Source organism: Gadus chalcogrammus, chromosome 16, assembly GCF_026213295.1.
Source record: "Gadus chalcogrammus isolate NIFS_2021 chromosome 16, NIFS_Gcha_1.0, whole genome shotgun sequence".
Taxonomy (NCBI): domain Eukaryota; kingdom Metazoa; phylum Chordata; class Actinopteri; order Gadiformes; family Gadidae; genus Gadus; species Gadus chalcogrammus.
The window spans coordinates 6,815,473-6,834,561 of NC_079427.1; the positions used below are offsets into that span (position 1 = coordinate 6,815,473).

Genomic DNA, 19,089 nt, shown 5'->3' on the forward strand with positions numbered 1-19,089 from the left:
AGACTCCTCCGATTCATCGGAATAGTCCGGTTCCCCTGGTGTCAGCGACCTCTTTTCGTTTCTTTCGGCTCCTCGGACGCCCATGGTTCCCCTCTGAGTGGTTCTCCGTGTGGAGGCGCACCCCCCCCCCCCCCCCCCCCCCCCCCCCCCCAGGGAGCTCTGCAGGTGCAGAGCGTGAACCGCGGGGACGGTGGCCCCGCCGAGTCAGCGGTCTGCGGGTAAAGAGCCCCCGGGGGTCCGGGGGGGAAGCAGCTGGCGAAGACATAGAGGATGAGGCTTGTCAACCAGCCTGCAGGAAGACCCTCCCATTAGCATTCCCCGAGACTCGTGAAGGCCTTGACATTCACTCTGCGTCGGGTCATGACAGGGAAAGTGAAACAGGTGGAGCCGCCGGCGTCAACGGCAACGGTACTTTAATGAGCTTGTCTCTTTCAGGGGAAACTTGTGTTTTGCGTGTTTGGGCTTTAATAATGATCCTGTTTGCTTGGAAGAGAACACATTCTTCTTGCCCCCCCCCCCCCCCTTGGGAAACCAAGCACATTTGATAAACACTGTCATCATTACCAAATCAAGACCTGCCAGTGTTTAAACCCAATGACTTATGGGAGGTGAGAGAAGAAGGCATATAATTATAGTGATCGTGTTTCTGATTTTGTTTATATCATTTTGAAGGACAGATGGTGTCTTTGTGCCAGCATCGGGGAGGGAAGTCCCCCCCTCTTCGACCCAGTGAAACTTGATCACTGATGGCAGAAGATAGCCCAGATGAATGCCCCATGCTGGTTGTAGCAGCCAGCTGTATGCTAACCTAGCCTACTGACCTAGCACACCACGTATGTAAAGCCTCTTTCACATAGTTTTGCCGGTAAATTATTGAGATAGCCTTTCAGGCAACGCTAGGAATTTTCACTATTCACACATGCAGCTATGTTCTAGAAAATTTCCATCATGCGCCCTTTCAGACATGGCATAGTTATGCCAGAATATATGGTTCCCAGGGCCTGTCGAAAAATGCTGGTCGTGGAAAAGGTATGCCAACCGCCATAGAGCTCAATAGAAGAAGAGGATCGGGCAAGGATTCTGTCCCGCAGTATGTCCAGTTTCCAGCAATTCTTGGAGAAGGAGGATATTCTTTGCAAACAAAAGTCGCTCGATTGATGTTGTTATCCAATCATATGAAAATAAGTGGTGCGTTAAGATAAACCGTAGCGAACATCATCAGTGTAGTGTTTTGATGGCTATGCTCGCTTGTGACACTGACAGCCCCCCACGTCAGATGGACGTAACCCTTTACATGCCTCTCGCGGCAATGTTATGGAATGTGTGTGTGTGTGTGTGTGTGTGTGTGTGTGTGTGTGTGTGTGTGTGTGTGTGTGTGTGTGTGTGCGTGTGCGTGAGAATGTACGTATATTTATATGTGTATAAATGGGGGGGTGAGAGTGTGTGTGTGTGTGTGTGTGTGTGTGTGTGTGTGTGTGTGTGTGTGTGTGTGTGTGTGTGTGTGTGTGTGTGTGTGTATCTAAATGTCTGTGTTTAGTTTTCCATGTTGTCACGGCGCAGAAGCCTGGGAGTATCCAACGGGTCTGGGCCTGCAGCCTCATGGGCTGCCAGTAATCCCCCACAGGACTGAGGAGCAGGGTGGGGTTTAAGGGGACAGGGTGATGTCTTCAGGAACATAGTGGGGTTTAAGGGGACAGGGTTGTGTCTCCAGGAACGGTTTGGGGTTGAAGGGGACAGGGTGGGGTTTAAGGAACAGGGTGGTGTCTACAGGAGCAGAGGGGGGGTTAGAGGGACATGGTGAGGTTTAAGGGGACAAGGTGGGGTTAAGAAGGACGTGGTGTCTACAGGGACAGAGTTGGGTTTAAGGGGACATGGTGAGGTTTAAGAAGACAAGGTGGGGTTTAGAAGGAGAGGGTGGGGTTTAGTGGGCCAGAGTGAGGCTTAAGGGGACAAGGTGGGGCTTAGAGGGACAAGGTGGGGTTGAGAGAGGTATGGTATAGGGTTGAGATCGGTAAATATAGTTTTAGAGGCACCGGGTTAGGCTTAGTGGGGCAGGGTGAGGTTTAGGTTGACAGGGAGGGCATTTAGAGACAGGGTTGAGTTTAGCAGCGGCAGTTGGGGTTAAGCGTGACAGGGTGAGGTTTAGTGGGGCAGGGTGGGTTTAGTGGACAGGGTGGGGTTGAGGAGCGCAGGGTGGGACTTAAAGGGGTATGGTGGAGTTAAGCGGGACAGGGCGGTGTTTAGGGAGACACGCTGGGTCTAGAGGAGTAAGGTTGAGTTTAGGAGGGCAGGGTTTGGTTTAGAGGCACATAGTGGGGTTTAGCTCTCATTGGTCCACAGTAGACAGGTGTCTCCTTTTGCTCTGCTATGGACCACACACACACACACACACACACACACACACACACACACACACACACACACACACACACACACACACACACACACACACACACACACACACACACACACACACACGCGCAAACACACACACACACACGCACACAAACTTGGCATGCACTGCCCTTTTCCAATGGGAGAGTCGTTTCTGACGTTGACAAACAACTAAATTGCCTGTACCACGTCACCCCCCACTCACCCACGCATCAAACAAACACACGCACAAGCGCACAAATAAAAAACAAAATGTTTCCACTTGGAATAATTCTTCCACATTAATCATAAATTAACAAGTCAATGTTTATTTCAAGTTCCTGCAATATTTACAAAGGATGGAGACTTTCAAAAACAACAAGTGCAATATAAAAACCATGGCAACAAAAGAGGAATGGAAAGACACGTGTACGATGTATTGCTGGAAGTGAAAGCCGTAGACTGAATAAGGATGAATGAATCCTCTTGAAAGTACTGGGTTGTGCAAAGAGCGACACTACAGACAGAAGCCAAGACACCTTGAATAAAAGACAGTGAACTGTCCCCAATTGCCAGTGGCCTATGAACAAAAAAATAAAAAGAGCCACAAATGTGTTCATAGATTTTAAATTGCCTGCCCCTAAACAAACATGGCAACCACATCCCCCTAACCCAGCCCTCTAAAGACAACAAGAAGGCTCCCAAATAAGAGCTGAGAAAACAAACCGCCACCACTCGCACGACCACTGATGTTACTCATTGGCTTTGACGGCACGGCAGGCATAAACACACAAAAAGGTCTCTGTTCAGTCAGACGGGGTACAAATTATACAACGTAAAATGTTAAATTGACAAGGACCTGGAGCGGGAAGCCGCGGAAAGCATCTAACTCCAGATTCTCCGCCGAAACTACCATCTGCATTGTTTATAGTTCAGCAGCAGGTCCACGAGGAAATATCCCACTTGTTTCCAGCCCTGAGAGTCTCACAACCCGTCTGTGTGGGACCGGTTTGTCTTGTTTTGGCTGGTGGTGCTGTCGTTTCGTTGGCAGGAATGTCCTTAATGCCCTGTCCTACCAGGTCGCACGTTTTTATCCGTGATATCCATCCGTCCTTCCATCCATCTATTCTATCCCCCCATCCATCACTAGTCTGATACGTGTCATCTCCTGGTGGAGAGTTCACATCCCACCCAGTCCACAGCGGGCCTCGGGCATCATTTCTCTCCATTCTCACACTTTACAAAACAAATAAATAACATATTAAAGTTGAAGAAGAATGGTTTGTGATAATCGTTATCATTATTATTATTATTAAAGGCAGGATATAAAGTCGCATTAAAAATAAAACATACATCTCTAAAAGTAAGTCTGTGCTCTTGTTGGCCTACGGAGGGAGGGAGGTGGAGGCTGGAACATTTGTGATTCTGAAACCCTTTTTTATTTTCTTCTTTTTCGCCGCCTTTTCCTCCGTGACATTACGGTTAAATCGCTCTCAGGAACCCCCGGGGTCTCCCCGACGACGCGGGGTCCTGTCCACTGGCGCGGCGTGCGCGCTCAGCAGGTCCGATCCCCTTAGCTACACTTGCAGGACTTCACGATCATGTTGGACAACTGCTCCACCTGCAAGAGCACACAAGCATCCTCAGCATAATCACAAAGACGAATGATTAACCCAAAGGATTAGAACAATGCTTACTATGGTATTTTCAACAAACCCAATCGGGTTTCTGACCTCCCTTTCTTATAATAAATAAAAGTACAGTATGACCTTTCTGATGAAGATATGATGAAAAGGAATTATGTATCAGACAAAATAAGGATTGGTTGAGCGGAGCAGAACCAAATACAAGTCTCTTACAGTGGTCTCAAGCTATAAGCATAGAAAATAAGAAAAAAAAACATGAGAAGAAAGACACCCACTGACTATGAGTTTGACTGGAGGGTGAGAGAGAGAGGGAGCTACCTTGTGTTGTCTGCCCACGTAGTAGAGGATGGGCAGGGGGTCCAGGACCTGAGGCACGCAGCAGGGCTGGGCGGAGGCTCCGGGGTTGTGGTGCTTGTACAGAGCCAGGATCTGGTAGTCATTACAGCGAAAGAGCCCGTTTAGAACCTCATTATATCTACCTCAACATGACCTCTGGCAAGAGCTACATGACACGTCAGAGAGACCGAGGGAGAGAGGGAGAGGGAGAGAGGGGGATAGAGAGAGAGAGACAGAGAGAGAGAGGGAGAGAGGGGGGGAGAGAGAGAGGGGGGGAGAGAGAGAGAGAGAGAGAGAGAGAGAGAGAGAGGGAGAGGGAGAGGGAGAGAGAGAGAGAGACAGAGAGAGAGAGGGAGAGAGGGGGGGAGAGAGAGAGGGGGGGAGAGAGAGAGAGAGAGAGAGAGAGAGAGAGAGAGAGAGAGAGAGAGAGAGAGAGAGAGAGAGAGAGGGGGGAGAGAGAGAGAGAGAGAGAGAGAGAGCAGAAGAGAAGGACAAATAGTGACAGGACGAGAAAGAGAGAGGGCGATAGATAGACAGAGTTGTTCAAGATCCAAGCCTTGGTGGTTCACACCAGGTTGTTTGGGCTGGAGTCCCATACAGAGGGAGGGAGGGAGGGAGGGAGGAGAGATGGAGGGGGAGGGGGGAGAGAGGCAGAAACAGGAGCCTAGAAAGTCAAGGCCCAGCGCTAGCTTTAACAACCAAGCTACATGCACTATCTGAAACCACAGACGCCGTGTGTTACCTGGGAGTATTTGTTCTCTGCATTCCAGATGTAGGTGCATGACCCCATACAGTAGTTGGCATGGTAACCCTTGGGGTTGTGGATCCATTTCCAGCCCAGGTCCTTCCGGAAGTCTATGTACAGCTTACGCACACAACAGCTCTCCGTCTGACTGGAGGAGCAAAGTTGAAAGACAGGAATTAGACCAACCCAAGATAAACAAAACCAAACAAATGATGCTAAGCCAAACAAAACCAAATCCAACTAATGCACAATAGCCAACCTAAACCTAAACAAAGAAAAGCTTAACTAGGCTAAATTATTGAAGCAATCTCAAGGATTTTTGTTCTCTTTGGCGACACCTTAGGCGATAAGCGGTAATTATTCCCGTGTTACCACCGACACCCAGTTATAAAATTCCTATCGCTTCAGAAATGTAATGAAGTTAACCTAAACTCTTAATTGTAATCCCATTTTAAGAGCACCTATAGACTCCCACTAGCTCAGCTACTTACTCTGTGCAGGATCCTCCACCAGCCTCCGTGGACCTCTTCTTGCGCGAACCGCCCTGGCTGCTGCTGTTCTTGGGGATGGACATGGCCAGGATGTAGGGCTTGGGCAAGTTATTCTGCAGGATTTCCTTGTCCCCCCTGTTCTTCTCGGTCCCGGACACGCGGAAGCTGAAGGTGCTGTCTATGGACGAGTTGCCGCACTCACAGAACAGCCTCAGCTGGAAGCCCTCTTCGACCGCTGCACACCAAAAACAGGGTTTGAGAGTTCAACGGTACGGCTTGACTTCTGATGGATACAGACACTGGCGTATACCATATGTTAGCCTATATATGAAACAAACAATTTGAATTGATGAGAGATGGATGAATCGACGGTTGGGATGGACAGATTCATACATAGAGGGGTGGATGGACAGACACACGGATGGCCATGCGGGGGCACGGATCGACAGATCGCTAGACGTACACAGATACAGAAAGACATGCAGACGGGGGTCAATATACAGACAGACAGACAGACAGATCGATAGACAGACATGCAGATGGATCACTATAAAGAGAGACGGATCACTAGATGTACAGACAGACAGACAGACATGTAGACGGGTCACTATACAGACAGACGGACAAGACAGACAGATCGATAGACAGACATGCAGGCGGATCGCCATAAAGACTGATAGACAGATCGACAGACGGTCAGACCGATCGACGGGGGGCGACAGACAGACGGGCAGACAGACGGGCCTACCGTCGCTCTGCAGCCATTTCTGCAGGGTCTCGGTGATGTCAAAGGTCAGCCACTTGTCCTTGAACTGGTTGGTGAGGAAGCGTGAGGCCAGGTAGCGGGCGCCGGCCCCCAGGCCCTCGTACAGCTCCACCCGCTGCTCGTTCTCGATGCCCGGGTTCTTGATCTGCAGACGCAGCTCAGCGCTGGTCAGGAGCTGGTAGCCTCCGATGCTACGGCGCATCTCGCTCATGTTGAAGGCCATGGGGAGGTTCTGCTTGGTGCTGTGCTCGACTGGAGGGAGAGCGTTCAGAATCAGCACATTTAACCCGTCGTCCTTACAAAGCTGGACAATACGTTGAGTCAAAGTAGCAATGTTGAACATTTGCACTAGCTCGTAGCTTTGAATAACCTGGACATATCCGTACTCAATGCTGATTGATGGTGATTACTATAATGTCATCAATAAAATCCCATCTAATATATAAATATAATAGATATCTGTACTGATATATGCTGGCCAAGAATCCGCACTGGCTAAACACTTCACTCTCACCGCACCCACCCTAGTTCAGGTAACAACGTTACCAGCCAGTTATTGAGTTTTTGTAATTCTAAAAGTCTCTCACACCTACAAACTGAGAGGGGCTCAATATTACATGTTGGGGTTTAAAATAACTTAAATAAAATATGTAAAAACTATCAACACAACGATATAGTAATGGCAATACAATATAGTCAATTTAAAAAGTGAAATGTTTTCATGAAATATGAAATATCCTTAATTTAAATGTTACCAAAGAGTGACAGGGATGCCGGAATTGTACATATACAGCATAATGAACACAGAAAAAGTTGTCGGTTGACTGTTGAAACCCCTGCTCTCTGCTCCCAGATCATCGAAATCATGTTACTAATGTCTGTGAAAATATGTTGTGCACGGATAAAAAATGAAAAAGTTTAAATACCCTTGAAAGTACTTCTGTGAGTCCACCAACCGGATTCCCTAATTGGCCTAATACCTAGCATCAGTGACATCACCAGTGACATCATCGTTGCGCAAGTAGAAATCACAAGGGGACTTACACTACCAGGAACTTTCCAGGACTATCGGTGTTGTGATTATTAGTGGCCGAGATGACTCTTCATCATTGACCGGTCGCAATATGACTCTCATTTCTAGAGTCTTGTTTAGGCATTGTAATGAATTTATTCCTTTCAATGCCTAACGCATGGAATCAAATCTAACAATAACAATTATTATCAGTAAATAAACAGTCAGGTGGAACTCACCATTCTAATACTATTTCAGAAAATTGTGAGAAGAGTATTCAGCGAATAGTATGTGAAACATGAGCATACCCATGTAAAGCATTTTTCAACAGGAACTACAAATCAAATCATCTCAGTGTGAATATATAACTCGATCTAATGTAATCTTGTTTTTTTATCTTAGCAACCTAATGTATTGCATAATTAACTACTTCTTCACGGTAAAAACCAACCCAGCCCAGCATCTATCATCCAATTCATCATCCTATGACCGGGATACACACTATTGTTCAAATTATATCCAATAAAAATGTGGCTTGGTTGTTTCGACACGCTTTCCTCTCGTATTTAGCGCTAGTCTTAAACTGACGTCCAAATACTTCCCAAAGTGTTAGTGGGCTATTCCATGTTTCTAGAATACTGGAATACCGATGGTGGACTGATTGATGGAATTAATGACAAAACCTTTATCCAAATTGTATTTTAAACAAGTATTTACACAGCTTGAGACATATGTTAAACATACCAAAGACTCTTGGAGCAAAGGCGATGTAGTGTTACCCAATTACTTGAAACGCAGCCAAACTAACTTTTAAAAATTGCTGGTGGGTCGACCTTGTAAAAGGCCTCTATGGCTCCGGGCCAGCATTAGAATAGACCACAGCCTGACAGGAGGAACATTCTTTTGTACAGCTGACGAAAAACAGAGTCAGGCTTTCTATGGGTTTTACCACCAGTCATTTACATAGATATCTACAAGGGATAAGGCCTCAAAGCACAGACGTGCAGTGATACGAGCTGAAAGGCAGATACGACGGAGAGAGAGAGAGAGAGTGAAAGAGAGAGTGAGAGAGATAGAGAGAGTGAAAGAGAGAGTGAGAGAGATAGAGGGGAAGTATGGAAATGGTTAACAGAGGGAGGGGAAATAGAGAGAGGCCCAGCAATGCACCATTTTGGGCTTGGGTATCACTGGCGTGTGTGGAAAGGTTGATAAACAGTTGGATTTAGTGGGGGTGTGTGTGGGGGTGTTTGTGTGTGTGTGTGTGTGTGTGTGTGTGTGTGTGTGTGTGTGTGTGTGTGTGTGTGTGTGTGTGTGTGTGTGTGTGTGTGTGTGTGTGTGTGTGTGTGTGTGTGTGTGTGTGTGTGTGTGTGTGTGTGTGTTTGTGCATATGCATAAGTGTTTGGGTGTATGTGCATCTGCATGTGTGTGTGTGTGTGTGTGTGTGTGTGTGTGTGTGTGTGTGTGTGTGTGTGTGTGTGTGTGTGTGTGTGTGTGTGTGTGTGTGTGTGTGTGTGTGTGTGTGTGTGTGTGTGTGTGTGTGTGGGTGGATACATACTATCAGATATATATTAATGGAGCCTGGGGTCTGGCCCCAAACCAAACATCCCACCCTGCCCAAGCTTGCCAAGGCCAGGACTTAACTCAACCCTCAGCTCCAGTTTAATATTCTGAGAGTCCTTTTGGGCCAGAACCTGAGCCCAATGGAACCAGACCCTGCATGGTCTGACTCGTACCAGGGAGGTCTCAGCTGTACTAGGGAAGACTCAGCTGTACCAGGGATGTCTCAGCTGTACCAAGGAGGACTTCACTGTACCAGGGAGGTCTTCACTGTATCAGCAAGGTCTCAGCTGTACCAGGAAGGTCTTCCCTGTACCAGGAAGGTCTCAGCTGTACCAGGAAGGTCTTCACTGTACCAGGAAGGTCTCAGCTGTACCAGGGAGGTCTCCCCTGTACCAGGAAGGTCTCAGCTGTACCAGGGACGTCTCAGCTGTACCAGGGAGGTCTTCCCTGTACCAGGAAGGTCTCAGCTGTACCAGGAAGGTCTCAGCTGTACCAGGGGTCTGAATCATACTAGGGAGGTCTCAGCTGTACTAGGAAGGTCTCAGCTGTACCAGGAAGGTCTTCCCTGTACCAGGAAGGTCTCAGCTGTACCAGGAAGGTCTCAGCTGTACCAGGAAGGTCTTCCCTGTACCAGGAAGGTCTCAGCTGTACCAGGAAGGTCTTCAATGTACCAGGAAGGTCTCAGCTATACCAGGGAGGTCTCCCCTGTACCAGGAAGGTCTCAGCTGTACCAGGGAGGTCTTCCCTGTACCAGGAAGGTCTCAGCTGTACCAGGGAGGTCTCCCCTGTACCAGGAAGTTCTCAGCTGTACCAGGGAGGTCTCCCCTGTACCAGGAAGGTCTCAGCTGTACCAGGGAGGTCTCAGCTGTACCAGGGAGGTCTTCACTGTACCAGGAAGGTCTCAGCTGTGCCAGGAAGGTCTTAGCTGTACCAGGGGTCTGAATCATACTAGGGAGGTCTCAGCTGTACCAGGAAGGTCTTCCCTGTACCAGGAATGTCTCAGCTGTACCAGGGGGCTGAATCATGCCAGGAAGGTCTTCCCTGTACCAGGAATGTCTCAGCTGTACCAGGGGGCTGAATCATGCCAGGAAGGTCTCAGCTGTACCAGGAAGGTCTCAGCTGTACCAGGGGTCTGAATCATGCCAGGAAGGTCTCAGCTGTACCAGGAAGGTCTCAGCTGTACCGGGAAGGTCTCAGCTGTACAAGGGAGGTCTGAATCATGCCAGGAAGGTCTTCACTGTACCAGTGAGGTCCCAGCTGTACCAGGGAGGTCTTAACTGTACCAGGGAGGTCCCAGCTATACCAGGGAGGTCTAAGCCGTACCCCGTACCAACTAACCCCCTCCATGGGTCCCTTGTCGTCTCGGCCCTCCTCACATTCCCTCCACCGGGCCAACATGGGGCCAACCTCAGCTTGTGTTTCCAACCCTAGAACAACAAACCCGTAACGAGTGGAGCTGCCGTGAGGCGCTGAGAGAGAAGGGATGACATTTAACTGGAACCAGGCCAAATAACTGACAACATGTTAGCTTAGCAGATTTACGGTTGGGAATGGGAATTTAGAATAGTGTATAGGGTATTGGCAGAGGTCTGGCTGGAAATACCAAGGGAAAGGAATAACATACATACAACCAAAGAGAAAGGAGGCTGACAATATATGGCTTTGAGGAGAGGTATTCAAACATCAGGAAACAAAGTCTGTCCACACACATGTACGATACGGTGAAGTAAGGAATAGATCAAGGCTGGGTTTCCCGATATTGAAAGATGAATCATACTGTGGTATAATGTGCCAGGACCGCCCCCACCTACACTGTAATAAACAGGGCATCCCAGTTGTACCTGAGCGAGGCGATGCGGAACAGGGACTTAGCGTATTGGACCCGCGGCTGAGGACAAGAAACGAGGCCCGAGGGGAGTATAATGCAACACTAGCTTGGCATGCTACGCAGAGCGTGACTAAAAGTGTTGTGAGAGGGCTGCGCTCTCTCCCAGCCAGCTCGACAGCTCAAGCCTGCGTGCAGGTGTGTAGGCGGGTGCGTGGAGGGACGGTGCTGTACCTATGTAAGTCAAGGGCCGCTGTTGTGACAGGCAGAGAGACAGCTCTGTAATTACCAGCGGTAGGATCCAAATTCCAGCAACAAGCTAAATACCTGCCTCTCCTCCCTTTGCTGAGCTCCACCCTCCGGCTGCCAGCTTGTCCCCACCTCCCTCCCTCTGAAACACCTCCACCTCCACCCCCCTCCACTGCCCTGCCACCCCCAACACTATAACCACCGCTATGGGGTGATGTCAGAGGTCTGTTGTTGTTGTTGTTTTTATTGGGGGGAAGACGTTGTGTTATTGTTATTGGTGGTGGGTGATGGAGGTGGTGGTGTTGATGGAAGGTTAATGGTAGTGTACCAATGAGGTTGCTGTCCTACCACCACCAACACCAACACCTCCATCGGGTGTACTGTGAGTGGGTGGTGGCGTGTTTTGTTGTAGTGTTGTGTGACGGTGTCATTGGTGTGGTTGGTGGATGGAAACTGAGAGGAGGACGTGTCAGTGGTGCTCAGACGTTGGTGAAGTAAGGACGCCTCACTGCCTTAGAGTTACAGCCCTTCTATGACTTGTGCTGGCTCGTTTGGCTCCCTCTCAGCAAGAAGGGCAAAACAATGCAAGAAGGCTGTACTGTGTATGCCAGCTTAATTACCTTTGGACCGAGCCCAAGACAGAATTGTGTGGGCTCTTTAAATGGGGAGGACGCTCCTGTGAACGGACTGCTGGGATTTCTCCTAATCCTGCGCGCAATTACCAAAATGATGAGTAAATAGAGACATAGCATTAAGTTATTACAATTTTTGCGTACACAAGAGACGCAATGCCGCAGGGCTACCAGGGAAACAGGGAGCAAGTCATCACAACACCCGGGAACCACACGTTGGGAGTTGGAGACGATTAAAGGCCCGGCAGCCTTAATGAGATTGTTGGAACAAGGTTCTTAGTCAACTTTTTCCTTCCAACGGAGCGTGCCTCTTCTCTGATGTGTGGTTCCCCCGGCACTTACAATGTCTGTGAGCCTGAACGCGTGTCCACACTCACCCATGCATACACACACGCACACACACACACACGCATACAGACACACACACACACACTGAGTCACCGTTACACTTGACTTCCCACCTCAGGAAGAAAGGCTGGGTGTTTTGAAGCTTTCAGGGGTAAAGTGTGGGAGGGGGGGGTAAAGAAGTTATGAACCCCCCCAACCCCATGGGCACAGCCAGGGACCAGACCTGAGTCATCCTCTGACCCAGTGGCTATCAGCCTTCCTTCCTTCCTGCCAAGCTGCTCTGCCACAAACACACCGATAATACACTCAGGAAGTGCTTGTTTGGGGGGGGGGGGAGGAAAAGAGACAGAGAGGGGGAGAGAGAGGGAGCGGGACAGAGAGAGAGAGGGAGATAGAGAGAGAGAGGGGCAGAGAGAGAGAGAGGGAGGGACACATAAACAGACAGAAGGGGGAGAGAGAGAGACAGAGCGAGAGGGACAGAGAGAGAGAGGGAGAGAGAGAGAGAGAGAGAGGGACACATAGACAGACAGAAGGGGGAGAGAGAGAGACAGAGAGAGAGAGGGACACATAGACAGACAGAAGGGGGAGAGACAGAGAGAGAGAGGGACACATAGACAGACAGAAGGGGGAGAGAGAGAGACAGAGAGAGAGAGGGACACATAGACAGACAGAAGGGGGAGAGAGAGAGAGACAGAGAGAGAGCGAGAGGGACAGAGAGAGAGTGAGCTAGTGAGAGACAAAGGGAAACAAAGAGAGGGTACAGAGATAGAGAGGGGGAGAGTCAGACAGAGACAGGGCAGAGAGAGAGGGAGATGTGGAGGAGAGAGTGAGACGAGGGAGAGAGAGGGGGAGGACATAGGGGGAAGGAGGGGAGAATTAGCAAGAGAGAGAGAGAGAGATATGGGGTGACAGAAATATATATGCAAAGAGAGCCAGAGAGATAAAGAAAGAAGAAATAGAAACTGCAGGGGACAAAAAAGAGAGCGATGGACAGCGAAGGCGAGCAATGCGGGGGGTTAAAAGAAGAGATGGAGAGAAGAAAAGAGGGAGAGAAAGATGTAAGCGGAACAAGTGTCAGGACTGGGCTGGGGAGAGAAGCTCATGTTACAGGAAACCCCCCCTCCCCCCCCCCCCCCCCCCCCCCCCCACCCCCCCACCCCCAACGACCCCTATGGAGAGAAAAAAGCAATAGAACGGCGGAGTGAGAGACAGAGCCGGGGTGAAGGAGTGCAAAGCACGTCTTCTTTTATGTCATACTCCCCCACCTCGCCTTTCTCTTTGTCAATCATGTGAGCAGAACAACATGGAGCCCGCTGGGTCGGTGGTGCTCTCGAGCACGCCTCCAAACTAGGCGAACCCAAGCATGTTTTAATGAAGCCGCACACAATGGACCGGCTCATTCCTATGAGGATTTTTGTCTTTTAAATTAAAACTTCATGTTGCACAAGGGCTGGAGAGATTAACACCCAAAAAAAAAAAAAAAAAGATGAAAAATGTTTATCCCTGCGATCCTGTGAGTCATTGTCTGTTTTCTCAGATGGATGTTAATGGGGAGTTGGCGATACACGCAACAGCTCTTTGCAACAGAAACAAACAATAGTGCAGTAAAAAAAAATACCCCTGGATCGAGGAGAGCCGGCGCACAACATCTCCGTTTGCAGTGTCCTGCTAACGCGCGCCGCCTGTGATCTCTGAACCCCGCCCGCCGCCAGCCAAACACAAGGGGTACACATGCCGGGGGAATTGGTAACACCGCCTCTTAGACCCGAGCTCACCCAGCCCAAGAGGTTAAATATGCTCATTCCATTAGGCAATTGCATTGTGAATGGATACAGCTTGTCCTATAAAAAATAAAGAATTTCCATATTTGGTGGGTTTCTTTTACGTGCCCTTGTTTATAGTGATCGCCATTGGATGTGTTAGCGTTATACATTGGCTTCCTTTATTTATGGGGTGGGTTTATTGGTGGGGGTAAGGATTAACTAGCAGATGAACACACTTTTGAACGCTCGGATATACAAAATACATTCCAGTACGTACTGGTGCATTCCCTTGAGAGACAACTAAGGGCTTGCTGTTTTTATAAACATGGTGATGTGCAATCGTAAGGACGACCACTTTAAACTGCCAGCGTGAGCTTACATTGGCAAAGCAATGGTGTAGGTTGTAGTTCTGTGAGCAATAAACAGGGCATTTATTTCTCTGAGGAGACCTTACCTCAACAAGTCCTACCTAATACACATACAGCTCTATGTGCACAGCATGTGTTTGGGTGTGACTGTGTGTGTGTGTGTGTGTGTGTGTGTGTGTGTGTGTGTGTGTGTGTGTGTGTGTGTGTGTGTGTGTGTGTGTGTGTGTGTGTGTGTGTGTGTGTGTGCGTGTGCGTGTGTCTGTGTCTGTGTGTGTGTGTGTGTGTGTGTTTTTGTGTGCGTGTGTGTGTGTGTGTGTGTGTGTGTGCGTGTGTGTATGTGTATGTGTGTGTGTGTGTGTGTGTGTGTGTGTGTGTGTGTGTGTGTGTGTGTGTGTGTGTGTGAGTGAGTGGGAGAGAGTAATTAAGACAAAATTGCAGATCATTGCTTTATCTTTCCTGGCAGCGCAGCAACATCACATTAAGTATTTATGCCAAATGGCCTTTTGGAGGGGAACTCTGTGTTATATAGTCATTACTAAGACTGCATCTGTGTTGAGAGAAAACTATTTTCTCCCAGAGAAAACTATTTTCTCTCACCACATTGTAGATGTAAGGGTGATAATGGAAGTATGTCAAGTTGTATCATGGAACTTGGTGATATTTGATGTGTGATACAGCATGTATGTAACATGATGTTGTACAGCATGTGGAGTATGACATTGTACAGAGCAGAACATTACTAGGAAGTTATGTAGGAAGTAATCTGACCTTTGTATGTCATGTGAACACTAGTATGTGGTGTAATACAGCAATAGGTGATGTCTGAAGTAGTTTAACCAAACTATGTGATCAGTGAACAGTAGGATATTCATAGCCCATAATAGTAGCAGTGCTAGTATGGTACGTACAGCGTAAAACGTCAGCACACCAAGCACAGTCACAGGTGACGTGTGATGCAGTAGTATGTGATGTGCAACATAATACAGCAGTGCGGCACGTAGCGCAACCGGTATAGCTGAGGTGTGACGCAGGCTGCATGCGACGTGTGACACACGCTACAGAGCAGTAGGCCGTGACGTCATAGCACCGCAGGTGTCCGTCGTCCGACTCACCGTGCTTCATGGTGAACTTGTGCAGCTCCTTGGCAAAGTACTCCTCCTCCTCCTGCTGCACGGAGACGGGCTGCGGTGCGTCCAGCTCCTCCCTCAGCATCTCCTCCGTGCTGTTGTACAGGGACAGCAGGGCGGCGGGGATGGCCACCCCCTCGCCCGCCTGCTCCGCCACGGGCTCCTTGGGCAGCCGCAGCTTGCTGAGGATCTGGCCGCGGATGGCCTCGATGCGCTTCTTCTTCACCAGCTCCAGGTCCAGCGTCTTGCAGGTGGACATGCCGCCGGCGCTGCCCAGCACGCACACCGCCACCAGGGCGGCCAACGCCAGCCTCATGGTGCCCAGGTCGGCCGTGACGGAAACCTAGGCAACGCGGATCTCGGGTTGGATGCGGGTGCGAGGTATCCGCTCTCTGTCGGTCTCTCTGTGTGTTTGTGAGTTGGGACGACGCTCTCTCGCCTCGGTCGATGTGGGAGCCTGCTCCTGGGATGCCTTGAGGGATGGCTTGTGTGCTCAAGTGAAGAGGCTGTGCTGGGACCAGAGTCGGACTGATCAGAGGCAAGAGCCACCCAGAGAGGCCACTGCTGTCTCTCGCGATGAGTAAAACAACCGCCCCCCCCCACCCGGTTCAGTGTCTGTCTGAATCACACGCAGGTAAAACACCCACAGAGGTGTCAGGCGCCCCACACCAAAACAGCTAGCGTGTGACAAAACAAAACTTTGGCCCACAGCAAAAGGTGCACACTTCAGCAGTCAAGAAAGCACCAAAACAAGCTATATCGCTATAGTTGACACGCGGGTATGTCCAGCGAAAATCTATCTCCACCACCAAGAGCTGGTCTGCTTCTCAGGCTCGCTGTTGGCCGTAACAGAGTGTGCCTTCTCTTAACTCAGGCGCCAGAGAGCAGGCAGAGAGTGTGTGAGAGAGGAGCCGACAGCAGAGCACTCAGTAATAGAACAAGGTGTTGGCAGAACACTCTCACTTCTTCTCAGTGCCTGCCTCCCCAGCACCTAGCCTCTCTCTGCCTCTTTTTTTTCTTCCTCTTCGTCTTCGATTGAAACCGCTGTCCCTGATCCTCGGCCCACTGGATCACAGCGGACAGATGGCTCTGGGGTTCTTTCAAAGTGGTGGCAGCGATCCAGGCCAGGGAGCAGTAGACTAGTGAAACACGAACACCGACGCCGGGTCACATGAACTCTGGCATTTCTTTAACAAACCCACATTCAAATCCCAGGGGGGATAGGACTGACTCACCCAGCTGATAGTCAGATACCAGGGGCAGGGGAAGGTGCCGTATTTCAGACTCCTACTTGATATATTTACAGGCACAAACTGAATCAGTCCGGTTAAAAAAAAAAAAAAAAAGCAACCATTACGGCTCCTCACTTCCACTACCTCTTTTTTGTGATGAAGGCAGCGTAAAGAACATGCTTTCAACACTTAAAGTTGAGACCAGAGTTCAAGCTCCTTCTCGTACAAACAGTGCTCGAATGTGTTCTATCAGAAAGCGAGGATGCTATCTGAACCAAACAATCATAAACAACACTCCGAAGGAAGCACAAAGAGACCTAATCCTCTTGTACTTTTTTTTGGTTAAAAAAAAGTTTAAACAAAGTTTGTTTTTTCTTAAAGTTAGAGAGTGAAGTAGCAGACCCTGTTCTCTCCTGGCAGCCGTGGGAAACGTGTTGAGAATCCTTCTCTCTCTCCAGCTCTCAGTCTCCGGTCCGGACTCGCAGCGTCTGTCTCTGTCCAGTACAGCCCATCCACGGTAACCTCCTCCTGTTTCTCCTCCTGTCGCTCCTATCGTTTCACACCTTGCCTCTCGTGCTTCCACTACTATCGGGCTGAAACACCTCCCCTTGTTCACTCTCTCTCCCACTCTCTCTCGCTCTCTGGTTACTTGTCTTCCCTTCTGTCTCCTCTTTTGCTCTCTGTCCTCCTCCTTCAAGACCAATGTCTATCACTCTTTCCCTCTCTCTTTCTCTCCCTCCTCTGTCTGCTTGTCAGAGCTTGCTGGTGACAAAGTGATTTGTGTTGTGGGAGCCGTGTGCTCAACCAAGTTCTCTATTCGCTGCCTCGTGTTTCCCTCCTCTCACCCTCCACCCACCCTCCCTGTCTCAGCCTCTTCTTTTTTTTAAAGGTTCCTGTTGCTTGTCTAATAGCGCGAGGAGCTCTCCGCCCAGGAAATGAGGCTAACGGCCTCGGTGTAAAGCACATGCTGCTCAGCACAGCAGAGTCTCCATGCCAGAACACAAGCCCGGAAGAAGCAGCAGCAGCAGCAGCAGCACAACAACCTGTGTCGGGTTCAGCCTGGGCCACTCCACAGAGAACCTGGTATGGTCTGGCTCTCCGGCGCGGCTATGAGTGGCGTGTCAACAAGCATTTGCATGGTACTAGTGTCTGGGCCTGCATTCACCCAGTGCCAGCAGCAGGCAGCAGCTGCCAGACATCCAGAGTCGGTGGAGAGGTGGAGGAGAGAGACTGGGAGACACAACAGTCGGATCACACAGGATGGGGAGCCAGCAGGCTTGGGGCTGTCCGGTCTGGGCAGCTCTCTCTATTTTTGCATAAAGAGTGGTCAAGCACAAAGCAACACACACACAGATTGCCACAGCGTTGGTTTAAGAAGGGGACTTTCAACAAGGAACTGAAGTTTCCCCTCTGACGTATTGTTTACGTTATTGATTGCTGATGGTAAGCAGACTGGAGGCGCATTCCCAGGGAATGAAAGTAAAAGCTATTAATACGCAAAAAAGTATGCAAAGAGATAACACAGAAACCACCTGGGATATTCTAACTTGAACCTTGTTCATCCCGGATGACGATATTATTGTATTGTGTTTCAAATAAATAGACTACTGTTCATATAATAGCAATAGGATCTGCTTTGAAAACATGAAGTATAGAAACTTCCATGATATCCTATTAAATACAACTATTTAATAAGCCATTTGACAGATCACAATAAAACAATAAAAATTACAATCAAAGAAAATCTATCAAAACGGCTTTGAATCAACTTGAATCACACTTTTTGTTTGAAGAAGGTCACACTCCCTGTTTTTCGGCAGCATGCAACTCTTTTATTTTAGAAGATGAAAGGGGTAATGTAACAAAGGTGGTTATTAAATAATAAATGCTTACTAGTACTGATTCATTCTGTAAATGAAATTGAATTAGCATACACCGCCACCGTGTGTTGAGAAAATAAGTCACACTGACTTGAACTCATGTCAATATAATCCTTTGCGTGGATTTCAAATCGGCTCATATTCAACGAAGGTCTACAGTTTTGAATGAAATTTTAAAAAAAGAGTCCTCCGTATAATCCATAAACCCAGACTGTAGGTAGGCTATAAACGCAGCATGCTACGTTGTTTATGCATCTTACGTTGGCGAATGTCTATTGGTTCTGCGTGGGCTACGGCGTGTCGGTGTAGTTTCTGCGTTGTTTCCATGGTACCTGTACCTGTGTTAGACACAGACAGGCCCAGTTAGTTGGTGGGTCGTTGGGAATACGAGTCAGAAGCAAAATCACCATGAATCGAATAAATCGGAACAGATTAAACAAACTTTTTTAGAGGAAACAAAGTGCAGTTTGTGACCAAATAACCATGGTATCTGGCGACCAGCGAAGGCGACGCAGGTACCAGTAGGACGCAGACCGGACCAGGGGGAAAAGACCAGTAGGACTCAGACCGGACCAGAGAGGTAGAGACTATAGTAGGACTCAGACCGGACCAGAGAGAGAGAGAACAGTGGGACGTAGACCGGACCAGAGAGAGAGAGAGAGAGAGACAGTAGGGCGCAGACCAGAGAGAGACAGACCAGTAGGACGCAGACCAGACCAGAGGGAGAGAGACCAGT

General features: G+C 49.0%; 2 protein-coding genes across 2 annotated transcripts in view; one reads left to right on the forward strand and one right to left on the reverse strand.

The window, feature by feature from the left end:
* Positions 1–2,677: 2,677 nt before the first annotated feature.
* Positions 2,678–17,494, reverse strand: tgfb1a (transforming growth factor, beta 1a). The gene is made up of 6 exons (XM_056611489.1): positions 15,227–17,494; positions 6,340–6,609; positions 5,592–5,826; positions 5,098–5,248; positions 4,338–4,448; positions 2,678–3,994 (listed from the first exon to the last, which is right to left on the reverse strand). Exons 1-6 carry the CDS (start codon positions 15,555–15,557, stop codon positions 3,947–3,949), a joined length of 1,146 nt encoding a protein of 381 aa, XP_056467464.1. The 5' UTR covers positions 15,558–17,494; the 3' UTR covers positions 2,678–3,946.
* Positions 17,495–18,738: 1,244 nt separating this feature from the next.
* LOC130405937 (cyclin-dependent kinase-like 1) overlaps positions 18,739–19,089 on the forward strand; it is an 8,827-nt gene continuing 8,476 nt past the window's right edge. Inside the window, exon 1 of the mRNA XM_056611264.1 lies at positions 18,739–19,089. This exon is cut by the window's right edge and continues 175 nt beyond it. The gene's annotated coding sequence lies outside the window, so the exon portion shown is untranslated.